This window comes from Capra hircus, chromosome 2 (genome assembly GCF_001704415.2).
Source record: "Capra hircus breed San Clemente chromosome 2, ASM170441v1, whole genome shotgun sequence".
Classification (NCBI taxonomy): domain Eukaryota; kingdom Metazoa; phylum Chordata; class Mammalia; order Artiodactyla; family Bovidae; genus Capra; species Capra hircus.
In genome coordinates this window covers 38170633-38189214 of record NC_030809.1, presented here as the reverse complement: position 1 = coordinate 38189214, position 18582 = coordinate 38170633, and the positions used below count along the sequence as shown (strand labels likewise).

Here is an 18582-nt window from a genome sequence, read left to right as displayed (position 1 = left end):
GTGGTGGTGGTGGTGATGATAAAAAGAGGGGATAGGTGGTGGTGGTGGTGATGGTGGAAAGAGGGGATAGGTGGTAGTGGTGGTGATGGTGGCCATTGCAGTGGTGGTGGCGCTGATGGCAGTCATCATGATGGTAGTGATGATAGTAGTCATGGTGGTAGTGGTGGCAGAGATGAGGGTAGAAGATGACAAAGTAACATTTTCATTATTTATCACAGTTTATAAAGCACCTTCATATTCATTATTTTATTTGTTGATATAAGAGGAAAGGATTAAGCCAGGAAATGGTCTCCAAATGAGGGCACCCTTAACTTCAATTTCTCAGATACAGAAGAGTGAAGGGACCAAAATCACTGGTGAATGCTGGCAAGAGTACTGAGAGGAAGGAAAGTGTGGCTGCGTGTCCAATATGTTTGAAGCAAAGTGTCATTCTCTTTTTACCATCATTTAAGCAAGTGTGGCAATGGCAGTTGTTCATACCTGTTGATTTGGGGTTAAGAGCCCCTCAAGATTAATGTTCACAAATGTCTTTTATTAGATGTGTTGTTATATTTTGTATCCTCTGTGTTTGGTTACACTTAGTACCTGACTTCATCTGCTTCCTGACTTTCAGAAATGCTTCACTTTTAAATGTTTTACATGTTTTCCAATGCATTTGTGGTTTTAGTGTATAAATATATAGATATAGAAATATGTAGATGTAGGCATCTGTCTAGTCAAACCTATGGTTTTTCCAGTAGTCATGTATGGATGTGACAATTGGACTATAAAGAAAGCTGAGCACCGAAGACTTGATGCTTTTGAACTGTGGTGTATAAGAAGACACTTGAGAGTCCCTTGGACTGCAAGGGGATCCAACCAGTCCATCCTAAAGGAAATCAGTCCTGAACATTCATTGGAAGGACTGATGCTGAAGCTGAAACTCCAATACTTCGGCCACCTGATCCGAAAACTGACTCATTTGAAAAGACCCTGACTCTGGGAAAGTTTGAAGGTGGGAGGAGAAGGGGACGACAGAGGATGAGATGGTTGGATGGTATCACCGACTCAAATGGACATGAGTTTGAATAAACTCCAGGAGTTGGTGATGGACAGGGAAGCCTGGTGTGCTGCAGTCCGTGGGGTCTCAAAAAGTCAGACATGACTAAGTGACTGAACTGAACTGAGATGTAGATATAAATGACATAGATGGATAGATTGATGATAGATACCGATGTCAGATACATATGCAGATGCATACGTACATACAGATGGGTATAGATAGGTAGATAGATAGACATAGATATAAATACAGATATAGGTATAGATTCTACCATTTCATCCTATATGATTTAGGAGAGGAAGGGAAAATGAATACATTCAGTTCATCATCATTTTACAGTCCAACACTCCCATCTCCTTTTTGTTGTTTGCTTTTGTTGGATGTTGCACTCATTTTTAACTACAACTTAAATGCAATGTTTACCTTATGCTGTAGCTTTTATTTCAGAACAGTTTTCATTGTCTCTTTACCTGCATCATAGAATTTCAATGTGATTTTTTCTAGTATACAATTTTCTTCAGAGTTAAAAAGCATTATTAAATGAGAGAAATACTAGAAATGTCAGTGTTCAAAATCTTGCCCATCTGAAGGTTTTGTTTTAAACAGTCCTCTTGTGATTATTGTTGTGACTATGAAGGGATAATTGGTTCAGTTTTCATTTCGGCACAGCTCCTCCTCACACTTTCTCATCAGTATAAATTTAACGAATGCAACTATAAGACATTTTTTAGAAGACATGTTTTAGAAAGGATTTGTTTCATCTTTAGGTTGATATAATCTACAAGCACAAAAAATAGAAAAATTATGCAGTTTGAGTAAAAGGCACTTTTGTCTGTTTTCTATATATTTCAGGTGAAATTATCTTTCATTTTTTATCCAGACAAATCCATAACATGTACAGACATAGTGATGTCTCATCCACTGGTAATTTACTAGCATGAATAACACAAAATAATGTCAATTTGCTTTAGTAACAATTCCATGAATATAAGAGAGTCCATTGGATCATAGTTTTCTCCCTAGTCTGTGGAAAAAGAAAACCTAATTCATGTTAAATTATAATAGGTTCATAAATAGATAGCTTTAGGAGGAATGATTATATAATTTGTATTCTAAGTGGGACACTTTTGAGAGTGAAATGGGGTGTTATCAATAATCATACCAATTAGACATAAACTAGAACTCTCCTGGGGAAAATGAAACATTCAGTTCAGTTCAGTTGCTCACTAGTGTCCGACTCTTTGCGACCCCATGAATCGTAGCACGCCAGGCCTCCCTGTCCATTACCAGCTCCCGGAGTTCACTCAGACTCACGTCCATCGAGTCAGTGATGCCATCCAGCCATCTCATCCTCTGTCGTCCCCTTCTCCTCTTGCCCCCAATCCCTCTCAGCATCAGTCTTTTCCAATGAGTCAACACTTCGCATGAGGTGGCCAGAGTACTGGAGTTTCAGCTTTAGCATCATTCCTTCCAAAGAAATCCCAGGGCTGATCTCCTTCAGAATGGACTGTTGGATCTCCTTGCAGTCCAAGGGCCTCTCAAGAGTCTTCTCCAACACCACAGTTCAAAAGCATCAGTTAGGTTACCATATAGTCATACTTTTAGGTTCACTGCAACAAATTTAATCCACATTGGAGTTTACCATTATAAGACTACTTGGTGATCAATGGAAATTACGTGTTTTCAAGGAATTAGGAATATGTGCAGATGGGGAACTATAAAACAAAGTAATATTGTGTTTTCTTTTGAATTATAAGGAAAGTTGAAGTAATCCAGTAATAACCAAAGCTAAATGGTCCAATTATACACTTTATTCTAGTGGTACTCCTACATTGAATTTTTAAAAAAAATCTGACTATGAAATATAGCAATCAGGCACACACACACACAAAAGATATGTCATAAATATGTAGTATTTAAATAAAAAATTTTAATGTCATATGTTCATCATATATGTTAAAAAGTAGTACATTTCAATTTTTTTAAAGTCCCTTGTTTTCCTTTTCTAATCACTCACCCCTACTTCCCAGAGGACCCTGTTGTCTCGAACTTTAATTTTCCCTGTGCTTGGCTTTTTTTGCTTCATAGTTTTGTATCCCTAGAGAATATGTCATTCTGTTCTGTTTCCTCATGCTGTTTTAATATATACATTTTGATATAATTGATAAAAATTTTCTTTAATGGTTTTTTTAGTCTTTTTAAAGAAATCCCACAGTAATAATAAATGCATGTTACATTTTCCTCTAAAATTTTAAAGTTTACATTTCACATTTAGGTCTTTAACTAGAATTTACTGTGTATATAAAGTGGGATTCTTTCCTTTCTTTCTTTTTATTTCACATGAAAAAAATATCCTAGGGTGTTATTTTGACTAATTCATTCTTTATTATCTGATATGCAACACCATCCTAATCATGTGTCCAGTTTCTATACATGCATGGATGTGATTCCGAGAGTTTTTCTGTTCCATTCCCTGTGTACGCTGAGTTAATCTACTCTGTCTTAATAGCTCAGACTTTGAACATCACCCAATTATTCTTTGCTCTTCCATGTAAATTTTGTAATTAGCTTGTCAATTTCTCTGAAAATTCTTTGATATATTCTTGGAATTACATTGAGCCTACAGATAAATTTAGATGTAATTAAAATTCAAATTGAGACTCAGAGTTGAATTGATTATTCAAAAGTTCTATTTCTCTCTGAGTCAGTTTAAGTAATTTTACATTTTTCAGTAATTTGTCAGGTTTACCTCAATTTTCATATTTGTTGGATTAAATTTGATAATTTTCTTATTAATATTTGCAGCATCTGTTATTACTTTCTCTGTTTTTATTTCTAAAATTGTCTCCTTAGGCTTCCCAGGTATTTGTCAATTTTGTTAGTCTTTTTTAAAATTTTGTTGATTCTCTCTATTGTGTCTTATTCTCTAATTCATTAATGCCTTATTATTTTTTTATTGGGGTAGAGTTGATTTACAAAGTGTACAACAAAGTGATTCAGTTTTATACATATATATAATTTTTAAAGATTATTTCCCCTCATAGGTTATTATAAAGTATTGAGTATATCCTGCCCTTATTTTTCATTCTTCTTATTGCTTTGAATTCATTGTATTATTATTTAGCTTATTAGCTGATGGCTTGGCTCATGCTTTTATTTTCTTCTGTTCAAAAACTGAGCATTAGAATTTTAGCATTACTACTTTAACCACATGCCATAAATTTTGATAAGTAGTATGTTTGTTATAAGTTATATTTAAGCCTTTTAAAATTTAATTATTTCCTTTTCCATGAGTCATTTAAATAGATGCGTGTGCATTTCAATTTATAAATTTCAGAGTTTTGCTAGGTATCCATTTGTTATTGATTCATAACTTCATTTTCAGGTACTGATTCTTTGGAATTAAAGTTGCTTTATAAACTAGAGCATTGTATAATTTTCATAAATGTTCCATGTGTAGTTGAAAAGAATGTGCGTTCTCTAACTGTTGAGTATAACATAGTGGCTTTTCTTTCCTTTTTCTTAATTGAAGTATAGGTGACAATATTATATTAATTTCAAGTGTACAACTTAGTGATTTGGCATTTATATGCATTATGAATTGATCACCATAAAGCTAGTAACCAACTGTCACCATACACTGTTATTATATATTATTGACTATATTCCCTATACTGTATATTATATCCCAATGACTTATTTACTTTATAATTGAAAGCTTAAAGCTTTTAATCCTCTTCACCTGTTTCACCTAAGCTCCATTCCTCACTCAACCCCCTGCTTCCTACTTCTGGCAAACACCAGTTTTCTCTGTCTGTTTCTGTTTTGTTTGTTCATTTTTTTAGATTCCAAATATCAGTGAAATCATTCAGTATTTGTCTTTTTCTGTCTAACTTATTTCACTTAACATATTCCCTCTAAGCCTATCAGGGTATGGTGTTTCATATTCAAGTCTTCTACATCCTTATTTTCTCTCCTCACAACTTAATATGAGATGACACGTCAGTTTAGTCGCTCAGTCATGTCTGACTCTCTGAGACCCCATGGACTACAGCACTCCAGACTTCCCTGTCCATCACTAACTCCCGGAGCTAACTCAAACTCATGTCCACAGAGTCGGTAATGCCATCCAACCATCTCATCTTCTGTCGTCCCCTTCTCCTCCCACCTTCAATCTTTCCCAGCATCAGGGTCTTTCCAAATGAGTCAGTTTTTGCATCAGATGGCCAAAGGATTGGAATTTCAGCTTCAGCATCGCTCCTTTCAATGAATATTCAGGGCTGGTTTCCTTTAGGATGGACTGGTTTGTATCTCCTTGCAGTCCAAGGGACTCTCAAGAGTCTTCTCCAACACCACACTTCAAAAGCATCAATTATTTGGCGCTCAGCTTTCTATATAATCCAACTAACATCCATACATGACTACTGCAAAAATCATAGCTTTTACTAGACAGACCTTGGTTGGAAAGTAATGTCTCTGCTTTTTAATATGCTGTGTAGGTTGGTAAACAATCAGAAAACTAAGATCATGGCATCTGGTCCCATCACTTCATGGCAAATAGATGGGGAAACAGTGGAAACAGTGACAGACTTTATTTTGGGGGGGCTCCAAAAATCACTGTAGATGGTGACTGCAGCCATAAAATTAAAAGACACTTGCTCCTTGGAAGAAAAGCTATGACCAACCTAACCAGCATATTAAAAAGCAGAGACATTACTTTGCCAACAAATGTCCGTCTAGTTCTAGTAGTCATGTATGGATGTGAGAGTTGGACTATAAAGAAAGCTGAGCACCAAAGAATTGATGCTTTTGAACTGTGGTGTTGGAGAAGACTCTTGAGAGTCCCTTGGACTGCAAGAAGATCCAACTACTCCATCCTAAAGGAAATCAGTCCTGAATATTCATTGGAAGGACTGATACTAAAGCTGAAACTCCAATCCTTTGGCCACCTGATGCGAAAAACTGACTCATTTGAAGAGAACCCAATGCTGGGAAAGTTTGAAGGCGGGAGAAGGGGACGACATAGGATGAGATGGTTGGATGGCATCACCGACTCAATGGACATGAGTTTGAGTAACCTCTGGGAGCTGGTGATTGTCAGGGAGGCCTAGCATGCTGCAGTCCATGGGGTCTCAAAGAGTCAGACATGACTGAGCACTAAACTGAAATAGTTCAGCTGGAATTCCATCATCTCCACTGGCTTTGTTTGTAGTGATGCTTCCTAAGGCCCCCTTGACTTCACATTCCAGGATGTCTGCCTCTAGGTGAGTGATCACAACATCGTAGTTATCTGGGTCATGAAGATCTTTTTTGTATAGTTTTCCTGTGTATTCTTGCATATCTTCTTAATATTTCTTCTTAATATCTTCTGCTTCTGTTAGGTCCATACCATTTCTGTCCTTTATTGTGCCCATCTTTGCATGAAATGTTCCCTTGGTATCTCTCATTTTCTTGAAGAGATCTCTAGTCTTTCCCATTCTATTGTTTTCCTCTATTGCTTTGCATTAATCACTGAGGAAGGCTTTCTTATCTCTCCTTGCTATTCTTTGGAACTCTGCATTCAAATGGGTATATCTTTCCTTTTCTCCTTTGCCTTTCACTTCTCTTCTTTTTCTCAGCCCTTTGTAAGGCTTCCTCAGACAACCATTTTGCATTTCTTTTTTGGGGGGATGGTCTTGATCACTGCCTCCTGTACAATTTCACAAACCTCTATCCATAGTTCTTCATGCATTCTATCAGATCTAATCCCTTGAATCTATTTATCACTTTCACTGTATATTGGTAAGGGATTTGATGGCAAAGTTATCCATTTACCTTGAAGTTCCAGCAATTTTTGTTTTATTGGTTTAGAGGAGGCAGGTAGTTTAGAAATATAATATGTATCGGGTCCTATAAAAATATTATCACTACCTTGTTGTTGTTCAGTCACTCAGTCACGTCCAACTCTTTGTGTCCCCATGGACTGCAGTACACCAGGCTTCCCTGTCCTTCACCATCTCCTGGAGCTTGCTCACACTCTTATTGATTGAGTCGGTAATGCCATCCTACCATCTGTTTTCTGTCATCCCCTTCTCCTCCCTTCAGTCTTTCCCAGCATCAGGGTCTTTTTAGTATCTAGTGACCCAATTTATTTTAGTATATAAGGATATATTTTTCTTTAATATTAATACAGTTGAAACAATTTTACTAGTTTAGCGTTGGACTTATATATCTTTTTGTAAATCCTTTCCTTTCAACATTTCTATATCTTTTAGGTGTTTTAGGTATAGAAAGCAAGTATTTGAATTTTAAACCATTTTAATGACCCTTTTCCCTAGAAAGTTTAGTACATTTGCACAGATTATATTTACTTATATAGATTCAGTTCTGTCTTCTTTGGACTACTTGCCACATTTTTTTTACTATTTCATTGCATGTGTGTTCTTGTTTCCATTTCATGCCTTCTTTTGAATTGTATTGGATTTTTCTTTGCTTTGGTTTAGCTTTGTTTTATTCATTTTGCCTTATCAGTTTGAAATTTGTAATATTCTATTTATATTTTAAAAATTGCATGCATATTTAACTCAATGCTGTCTAAAATTAATGAATATCTTTACTCTTCTTGCAAATAATAAAAGACTGTAGAGGGTTTTAATGCCAGTTGTCCAAGATTTAGTTCTCTGTTTTTGTTTTAACATTGACAATGTAAACTTTATTTTTATTAATTGTTAGGAAAATGACTTCTAAATTTGCCCAAAAGCTTAGTCTAGTCTTTGCTCACCATTTCTCCTTGCATCTCAGACATTGCTTTCTAAGATCTATGTCCTTCTTCTAAAAGAACCCTTTCAGACATTTCTTTGGTGATCAACTGGCAGTAGCTCTCTCAACTGAAGTTTAATCAAAAAATACTCCCACCTGGGATACTGGCTTTATAAAGGAGTGTGTGGCCTGACCTTCCACTCCACGTGAACACTGACATTTAATTTGTGGTCCATTGAAAACCCATACTCTGGTTTTGCCATAGTCAATAGAAACCCTCGGGGCAAATATTCCTTCACTAGTTCACACCTTTCTCCCTACGTTCACTCCAGAATTGAATTTTCTTGTAATTTCTACTTTTCAATGGTCTGTCATCTCATATCAGAAGCAAAAGCAAAAATAAAGTGAAAAAATTTTGGATATTTTACCCAGCACTTTTAAATGTCTAAACCAAAAGATGTTTGTCTTCACACTTAATCCATCCTATTGTCAGAAGTAGGAGTCCTTATTTGGTTTTTAAAACAATTATGCAAGATATTAGCATGATCTGAGTGTTAAAATGCCAACCCAGCCAAACCATGTACTTAACTATAATGCCTGCATCTAGCCTGACACTGAATCATTTCAGTTGCCCACAGCTACTGCAGAAATGTGCAGGGACAGAGACAGCCTGTCAGTTGCTTAATGATCTCGGGCAGAGAATTCAATACAAGCTAAGTAATAAATACTGGCTCACAAGCACGTACCCTCTAGCAAACAAGGTTCCAGCATACACTAAGACCCACAATACCAGCTTATTCCCAGTGGTCTTAAATAAATAGGTTATCTTACACCAGCAAGAGCTTCACATTTTATTGTAAGGCAAAAAAAATATTATGTAATTCCCCAGGAACCAACATAAAACATTGTCTTTAAAACAGTTCCTGCCCTGTTGTTGTTAAGAGTTTCCAGGATCAATCAGGGTTTCTTCTTACATAACAAGTTTAGATATAGTCCCTCAGGGGAAGGAATGTATCGCAATTATAACCTTCAATTAACCATCATATCTTGGTAACAATATTTTCTACGTCCCCAGGCAAAATAAAACACAGCTGTTTGAATTAGTATTCTAGTTCCCTGCTTTACCTTCATAAAGGAAACATTCAATATACATAACGATCTTATCAAATGCAGGAAAAAGTGCCAAAAGGAAGTCAAGGGGGGAAAAAAAAGAAAAGTCAAGGGAAAAATAACCTGATACTTGAAATTTTCTACTTGAAGAATGTTAGAGAAATACTTATGGCATAATGCATGATGTTTTGTAATTTTAAATAGCTCTGTAACCATTGCAGACAACACCTTATATAAAACCAAACCTTATGAAATTGATTATATTCTACTGTATTTGGCCATCAAACTTAGAAATTCCATAAAGTTCATCCTAACATTTTATCTCACCAGTTCAAATTGCTTCTTGCTTGTCTGGGAACTACGAAGTTATGGCACAATGGAACTGAAGCTGCTCTGTGGCATTACGGAACATAGACTAGAAAGGTGATCTGGCAGACATGTTAATCAGAAAGAATTTAAATCTGCCTACTTTTCTTTTAAGACCACCAGCAAAATTCTCTGTGGTATACCAACGGTACCAAAGTTTGCTTTGATGTTCAGTTTTAAGTGTGTCTCTGAAACTCCAAGGTTCTCTTCACCCATGCAGCCTTCTTCTGATGCGCTTTTCTCCATTTGTGCTGTTTTTCTCCGCGATGTGAATCCATCCCTACCCATGCTGTCGTGTCTCCATTGTTTCGCTGCTTCATCAGATTGCTCTGAGCCATTAAGAGGCGAGCTCCAACAAAAGAGGAAAAACCAACCTTCCTTTATGTCCAGGAAGAATCCTTTGTCTAAGGTATTCCATAACCTGGCTCCTCAAATTAATACTTTCTAACTTACACTTTGAAAGGAACTTATAAGGAAAATAATTCTTTATGGCCACACTCACAATATGCCTTGACTACTCTTTCACACACAGTGTGAAGTCGATTCTTCTTGCCAAGGATCTTCTATGAGGACGCACAGTTGAGTCCTTAGACTTATACTACAACAGCACCCTCCATTGTCCATACAGTAACACACACACTACAGTACCACAGAAATTGTTAGTACTCAGTGTCCTCTTGACTATAGGATCCCCAAGTCTGCTTTCACCTACAAGATTCATGAGGTTTATAATAAGAAGGCAATATTTGAGTTACTCTATGTCATCATCCCTTAATGCAGACAATGACATTTCCAAAAGTTACTGAGTTTGGCAATTTACATGAATCAAATTTATCAATAATAATTAACCTTCCCTTTAATGTTGTGCTATATAGTCAATTAATGGGAATTATTTTGATAATGGTCTCAGTTCTATTTCCCAACGTAAAGTAGGATTTCTTAGGGCCAATAACTGATAATGTCTGGGTTTTATCATAAGAAGCTTTTGAGAGCAGAGAATTAAAATTGTTTTCCATTCAAAATGCCTTGAGTTTCCTAAGCAAATAAAACATATTTCCTAAAGAAGCCAAGCCAACCTACATGGGAAGCCTTACATAGCACAGTCTGGGTTTTTTATTCATCTTCGGTTAGTCTTCTCAGTGCAATTTAATAGTTGAAATATATGGAAAAAACAAAAAACCCTCTGCCCCATACGTTTGTATTAGGTTAAGTTTTTACACTCATTAATCATGAAAGAGCTAAAGTTCATCACCTAACGCTGTTCCAGCAGTGTTGTTTCTGCCTTCCTGTCATTAAGCAATGAATCTCATTGCTTTATATTGGAAATGTGTCAAAATCTGACATAAGAATAGATTTGCATCACTTGCCTTGCCTTCCAAACTGGAGTTCCTTTTTAGAGATAGATGTTCTAGGCTTTTCCAAATGCAGATTAGCATATCTGAAATCTTTAGTAAACTGAATATTTAATACAAGGAAAGAGTATAGATATTTAGTTGGGATGTTACGGCACCATGGTAATGATAAGTTTAATGCAGAAATTCATCTAAGCCTTTGCATTCTAAAGTCTTTCTATCCTTCTGACCTGCTATCAAGTCTTGGTACCAATAAAGTTGAGGATAGTTTCTCATCATCAGTGTCCATCTTTTATTGATGACAGATGCTCATCATTATGTTTATCTTCTGTTCTGCCTTTTCACATAAATGAACTTTATCTTCAATGGCAATACGTCATATTTTTTGTAAAATCAAGTCCCAACATAATTAAATTTCTTACTAGGATTCTTGATAGTTTCATTTAAGTTGTAAACAATGGGAAAATGCTTAAAGGGCTAACTTGCTTGAAACATCCAGGGTATTTGAGATAGTGTGTTACCAGACAGTATGAAATAACTGTCTCTGCCTGAAGAGGAAGGGATTAAGGAAATCTTCTTAGAGGAGATAACTAAACTGAAGCTTACAAGTGAGAATCTGCTAGATAGAAAAGGTGCTTAAAGGCTCTGCAAGTGATGGAAACAAAACATGGAAAGGTATGAGATGTCATATCTGGGAGACTAACCAGTTTGACATAAGTGGATCACAGAGCACTTGCAGTGAGGATAGGGAGAGAAATGAACCAAACAACAAAGGTCAGTTGCCTTTATCCATTGATGATCAGATGGATGGACCATAAAATATATTTTAAATGGGAAAATTATGTGCTTACTTGTGTTTTACATGACATTAATGTTCCATTTTTAAACAGTAACTGTCTACATGCATTCTAGAAATCATCTTTTCCCCAGGTGTATATGAGCATGAATTAATACCTTGAAGATACTAAAGAGGTATCAGAGAGACCTGAGAATGAATCCTGTGTCTGCTTCTTCCCAGCTACATAAGAGTGGAAAATTATACCTCGTATTAAAAAATATTAAAATGAGGATATTATTTCATAGGATTGTTATGATAATTAAGAATTACAATTTATAAAAACTAGTTGGAACATAATTGATGTTCTCTATACATTAGCACCTATTTTGACATTATAGATTGAGGCATTGTTAAGAATGCTATTACTTGAATCACGAAAACTGTTTCCATTTGAAAACACGTGGGACATGGGACATGGGATTCATTAGGTAACTCTAAGATGTAGCAAGGGCTTCCCCCTGATAGCTCAGCTGGTAAAGAATCCACCTGCAATGTAGTTCAACTCCTGGGTCAGGAAGATCCCTGGAGAAGGGATAGGCTACCCACTCCAGTATTCTTGAGCTTCCCTTGTGGCTTAGCTAGTAAAGAATCTGCCTTCAATATGGGAGATCTAGGTTTGATCCCTGGGTTGGGAAGATCCCCTGGAGAAGGGAAAGGCTACCCATTCCAGTATTCTGGCCTGGAGAATTTCATGACTGTATAGTCCATGGGGTTGCAAAGAATCAGACACGACTGAGCAACTTTCACTTTCAAGATGATAGCGAATATTGTTATATATATATTTTAACTGACACAAGTGAATGTTTGATGTATGTATTTTTTGTGACATGCTGGCCTATGGGAAATTTCACATTCTTTCACATATTAAACTTTTCTTGGCTTCTAAAGAGTAGATATCTTACTCTTAGAAGTTTCTGGGTATTAACAAAAAGCTCTTGCTTTTATTTTTCAAGCACATATTGACAAGATGGAGTCATATTTTTATTTTCCTGAAGAAATGCTGTTTTTCTTTTATTAATTAAGCAACTTCCTCTTTGTCAAACATTTTCAATTGAAACCATGCCTATTTAAGCAGAATTTGATCTGTTGTTTATGAAAAATTAGAGAAAGAGACTAACTCAATCGAGTTTATTTATTTATTCATTCGATTCATTTGTTTTTTTCTCATTTCAGGCCCCATTTTATTCTGTTTACCCTCACAGCTCAGCCTGATATAGTAAGCTCTTCTTTTTCTTATTAGCCAAAATGAGAGAGCAGTTGCATGTCCTTTGAGTTTGTGGATGGTCCTTAAAAAACTGACATCTTTGGTTAATCTACATCTAGTTGTAGAAATTGAATATATGTTTGCCTCATGCTAATTTTAGGTTTAAAAAAGCTTCATATTTAAAACCTCCTTATTAAAAGTGATTTCACACTCAAATCTCCACTGTCTCTGAAATATGCAAAGATAGTCATGGAATTACTTGAGATTCTCCAAAAGGAGAAAACTACATGCAGAAACTGATTTAAAATGTCTCATTATTCAATACTCAATTTTGCGTTCATGGATTCATTTTCTAGATTTCCCACTACTACTGTAACCATGTTAACACTACCCTGGGAAATATCGCTGCTGCTGCTAAGTCGTTCAGTTGTGTCTGACTTTTTGTGACCCTAGGGACTGTAGCCCGCCAGGCTCCTCTGTCCATGGAATTCTCCAGGCAAGAATACTGGGGTGGGTTTTCATTTCCTTCTCCAGGGGATCTTCCTGACTTAGGGATCAAACCCATGTCTCCTGTGGCTCCTGCATTGCAAGTGGATTCCTTCCTGCTGAGCAGCAGGGGAAATATGGCTCAACCAAATCAAAATACAAAGGCAAAAATAAGCTAAGAGTACATAGGCATTCACTTTAAGGTCAGATTCATTGTTTGTTAATCCTACATTACTCTTTCCTTAACAACCCTATTCAGGAAGCACCGGTGGTAGCCAGAGCAGCATTGTTCCTGGAATGTGCCCGTTTTGTGCACCGCTGCAACCGTGGCAACTGGCCAGAGTGGATGAAAGGACATCATGTGAACATCACCAAGAAAGGCCTTTCCAGGGGACGGTCCCCCATTGTGGGCAACAAGCGGAACCAGAAGCTACAGTGGAATGCTGCCAAGCTCTTCTACCAGTGGGGAGACGTGAGCTTTTGATTTTCTTCTATAAAAATTAGGCCGAGTGAAGTGAAGACGTTTTGAGTTTCTGTTTGTTCATTTGTTTGGGAGATAATTTGAGTATCTGTTATGTACCAAGCACTGAACAAAACATTTCAGAAGGAAATAATTCATTTAATCTTCCTGATAAATCTACAAAGTTAGACATTATTATCTCTTCTATCTCCCTTCCTGATCCTCTGCCTCTTTCCTCCCTGTAAATGTAAACATTCTCAGCATCTCTTATCAGTTTTTCCTGTATAACCTCCACCAGGATTACATTTATTCCTGTGTTTTCTACTGTTAGCTAGAAGCACCCAGTTCTCTATCCATAGCACTCTTCAGATCCCTGACCAACTTCACCATCTGTACTTTGGAGGCATTCACTTAATGTTGTGAAACTAAATCTGACCAAACTAAAACGCTTCTCTCCACTTAAACACCCCCATCTGTAACCCCTCTTGAATTTTCTATTCTTTTTGATGGAACTACCACCATATGAAATGACAGTCTTTGAACATGTTCTCAACCTCCTTTCCTTATTGATTCCACCTCTTCCATGTCACTGATGCCCTTTGAGGTCAGATCTTTATTACTTCTCCTCCGTGTGACTAAAGTATTTCCCTGTTTGGTTTCCTCCCACAATCTCCCCTCTCTGACCCATCCTACACACTGCCAATAAAATCTCCCTTTGGCATAGCCCATCTAAAAGCAGAGCATTCATATCTCATCTCCCAGCCTCCAGACTCTCTCCTTCCAATTCATTCTCCAAACTGCTGTCAGAATGATTAGGCTAAAATGCAAATCACATTATAGTGCTTCAGTGGCCCTCCTTTTCCCTTGGGATAAAAACCCAAATTGCTCAGCCTGGCATCTCAGCTCTTTCCACAACCTTTGTTCAAATCATACCAAGATTATAGATGATGAAGTCAATGAACTGATGTATCTAAAGGACATTTATCTCAATCCTTTACATCTAAGAGGTGTTCAATGCTAAGTTATGATACTGAATTTTGGAAGCTGGTTTGTGTCTACATTTTTAGACAGCTAGCATGGTGTCCCTGGAAGGAGTGGTAAGGCTTCTCCCCTGCTCAAAAATTGCCTTTCATCCTTCTTCAGAATGCCAAATGAAGTCCAGCTTCAAGAACTGTGGAATCTGGTCCCAATTTACCTTTCCAAGCCGTCAGGCACATTATTTCTGCTCACAAAATGGTGCTTCAACCAAGTGGCTTAGTTGATAGTCTCTGAACACGTCAAGGCATGTCCCTGAACATGGGTCTTTGGGAACTCTCCATCTGAAATATCCACTTTTCCCTTCCCCATTAGCCTAACACCAATTCTTGAGAATCTACAGGAATAAGACTTTGTATGATTCTCTGAAATGAATCTAATGTCTTCATTTTCTAATACATAAGGTAATGTCATTCTCTTTCACCACTTAATGTCTTTTTCTCATATGCTATTACCTCCCCAATAGACTGTAAGCTCCTTGAGGTAAAGAGCAAGAGATAAAGTCAGACACGTCAGTGCATGTCCCTGAATATGGGTCTTTGGGAACTCTCCATCTGAAATATCTAATTTTCCCTTCCCCATTAGCCTAACACCAATTCTTGAGAATCTATGTTTGAAGCCCAGTTCAAGGCTGCTGAGTGACCTTGAGCAGGTTTTTCAACCTAACTTTCCCAATTGCCAAACTGTGATACTTCTTTATGAAAGTTTATAATCTACTCAGGCATATTAATAAAGATGCTGATTCACTATAACAGTTTATTCAACTTTATGTTTTATTTAATAACTAGCAAATTACCTCACCTAATAAATATTTGATGAATGAAGAGGAATAAACATATCCCTAAGGCACTATTTTATATTATCCCAAGCAAGTTCATTTTTGAGAAACTTTCTAAGTTTTGTGAACTGTGGGTTTACCTTAAATTGCTTGGTTTCAGAGTCCAGGGGAGATCCATGTACATTTCCCACCCCCATTATTAAGTCTTCTGGCTCCGCTCAGACTCATAATTCCTTGTTTCCTTCTGTCGGGGGAGTGTGTAATTTCCTCGGTTCTTTCTCGCCACAGCAAAAATTTGAAGTGATGGACGGACCAGTGTTACAGCTTTGTGTTACAGGTCAGTTTTATTTAGAAAGCAAAGGAAAATACATCCTTGAGGTGTAGGGGAGGTCGACCCAGAAGACTCAAAGAGAAGAGAAGCCCCCAGCTCAGTTTTGGTTGCTCTTTTTATATGTTTTTTCTCCTCCCCCTGGGCCTGCCTTATGTGAATTGGGCTAGCCAGGAGTGCTGTTTGTTTCACCTGAGGTCCTCACTCCAGTCCTCAGACCTTCCTTTGTTCTGTTTTCATAGGCTTTTCCCTTCTTTGTCTTTTAGCCACTGCCATTCTGGACTCCTTTTTCCTGTTCTAACTACCTAACACATCTTTAGAGAGAATTTCTAAAAAAGTAGCATCAGGACAAGGCTTTCTGTTGAGGTGGTGGTTTTTGTTTTCATGTTTTGTTTTGTTTGCTTAGAACTTCTCAAGTTAGCAACCAAGCTGCATTTCTCTTGTCTTGATGTGGTTTTTGTTGCTCCTCAATTCCAGAGTTTAAGGAGACCCCTTTGTTTTCAAATAACCAAGATGTTCAAACAACGTGTGTTTTTATTTGAAGAGCTCTAGACATATCTTTTCGGAGAAGGCAATGGCACCCCACTCCAGTACTCTTGCCTGGAAAATCCCATGGACGGAGGAGCCTGGTAGGCTGCAGTCCATGGAGTTGCGGAGAGTCGGACATGACTGAGCAACTTCACTTTCACTTTTCACTTTCATGCATTGGAGAGGGACATGGCAACCCACTCCAGTGTTGTTGCCTGGAGAATCCCAGGGAAGGGGAGCTTGTTGGGCTGCTGTCTATGGGGTCACACAGAGTTGGACACAACTGAAGCGACTTAGCAGCAGCAGCAGCAGACGTATCTTTTGAGCTTCCCAAATGGTTCAGTGGTAAGGAATCCACCTGCCAATGCAGGAGACACAGGAAATGTGGGTTAAATCCCTGGGTCAGGAAGATTCCCTGAAGTAGGAAATGGCAACCTGCTCCAGTAGTCTGACCTGGAAAATTCCATTGACAGAGGAGCCTGACAGGCTATTGTCCATTGGATCTCTAAGTGTCAGATGCGACAGCATGAACATGCACACATGGACATATTTTTGTAACTATCCAACAGCAAATCTAATCTCTTGCATGCCCAGAATTTAGTTGTTTTTCTAAATATTTGAAAAGGGTGATGCAGGAGGAAAGAATAAACCTAGCTGGAATTTTGTTCTTACCAATGCACAGAGTAATCAAACTGTCAGACCAAGTTCAGTGCTCATTTTATCTTTTTGACTCTCTTTCCTATTCTCTTCTTTTATTCTATACAACATGTAATTGAAATGTGAAAGGAATTAGAGATAGCATATTTTGTCTCTTTGGGGCGGGGGGGGGAGGAATTATCTTTTTAAAATCAGATGTTAGTACATGATGACTCCAAAGAACAGATAGCAAGCATTGGTTTTGTGAATACCTTATAAAAGCCAATGTTGTTTATGTGTTGAGGTAAAAGTCATGTTTCTAATGTTGATGTTCAGTACACTATCAAAAGAATAGCTAATATTTCAAAAGAATAGTTAATATTTCTTTCTAATCCATAGCGTATCATGAGGGGGAAACAAAGTCTATAAGAAAATCATTGATTGCATATATGATGAAAGATACAAATAAAACTGCAGTTCTAGAAGTCATGCCAGCCTCCAAACTCATTAGCATGACACTGCTATCCTCATAAAAATTGCATGATCAGAAACATTCTGAGGAAATGTGACTTCTTATTTTTTCCTGCAGCAAAATCCTCCATTAAAAACAACTATATAGGACTTTCCTGATGGTCTAGTGGTTAACACTGTGCACTTCCAGTGCAAGAAACATGGGTTAGATGGGGAAATGGAAACAGCGAGAGACTTTATTTTGAGGACTCCAAAACCATGCAGATGGTGACTCCAGCCATGAAATTAAAAGACTTGCTCCTTGGAAGAAAAGCTGTGACCAACCTAGACAGCATATTAAAAAGCAGAGACATTATTTTACCAACAAAGGTCCGTCTAGTCAAAGCTATGGTTTTTCCAGTAGTCATGTATGGGTGTGAGAGTTGGACCATAAAGAAAGCTGAGCACTGAAGAATTGATGCTTTTGAACTGTTGTGTTGTAGAAGACCCTTGAGAGTCCCTTGGACTGCAAGAGATCTAACCAGTCCATCCTAAAGGAAATCAGTCCTGAATATTCATTAGAAGGACTGATGCTGAAGCTGAAACTCTAATACTTTGGCCACCTGATGTGAAGAACTGACTCATAGGAAAAACCCTGATGCTGGAAAAGATTGAAGGCAGTAGGAGAAGGGGACGACAGAGGATGAGATGGTTGGATGGCATCCCTGACTCGATGGACATGAGTTTGAGCAAGCTTTGAGAGTTGGTCATGGACAGGGAGGCCTGGCATGCTGCAGTCCATGGGGTCGCAAAGAGTCAGACACAACTGAGCAACTGAACTGAACTGGAGAACTAAGATCCCATGTGCCATGTGGCGTGGCCAAAAAAAAAAAAAAAAAGCTTTTTAAATAAATAAAAATGGTTAAAAGAAAATACAACTGCATACTTCCTTATGTGAGATCTATAAAATAAATGACCTTTGAGGAAATAAAAATACTTTCAGAAAAAGTTTTGTGTGAGAATAAATACCATTCCAGTTCCTATAAGTCTTTAGGCTCAGTGACCTTGGAGACAGCATTAGTGCCTTCCTTCTCTGGATTCCCATGTTGGGAAATGTGGTGGTAACAACACTATGGCAAACAGAGGAAACTTATGCTGGAAACAATCCCCATGAATTGATTGCTGACGACCTCTGTAATGTGAAAGCCTCTTTTATAGTCTGACATATACC

At 37.5% G+C, this 18582-nt stretch overlaps 1 protein-coding gene across 2 annotated transcripts in view; it reads left to right on the top strand.

Annotated features, from left to right (window-relative positions):
* The window catches only part of UNC80 (unc-80 homolog, NALCN activator), a 215584-nt gene that overhangs the window by 83588 nt on the left and 113414 nt on the right, over nucleotides 1-18582 (top strand). For both annotated transcript variants that reach the window (XM_005676458.3, XM_005676457.3), the window contains exon 23: nucleotides 13396-13608. In XM_005676458.3, the coding sequence (XP_005676515.2) occupies nucleotides 13396-13608 (213 nt within the window). The remainder of the gene's footprint in view (nucleotides 1-13395; nucleotides 13609-18582) is intronic.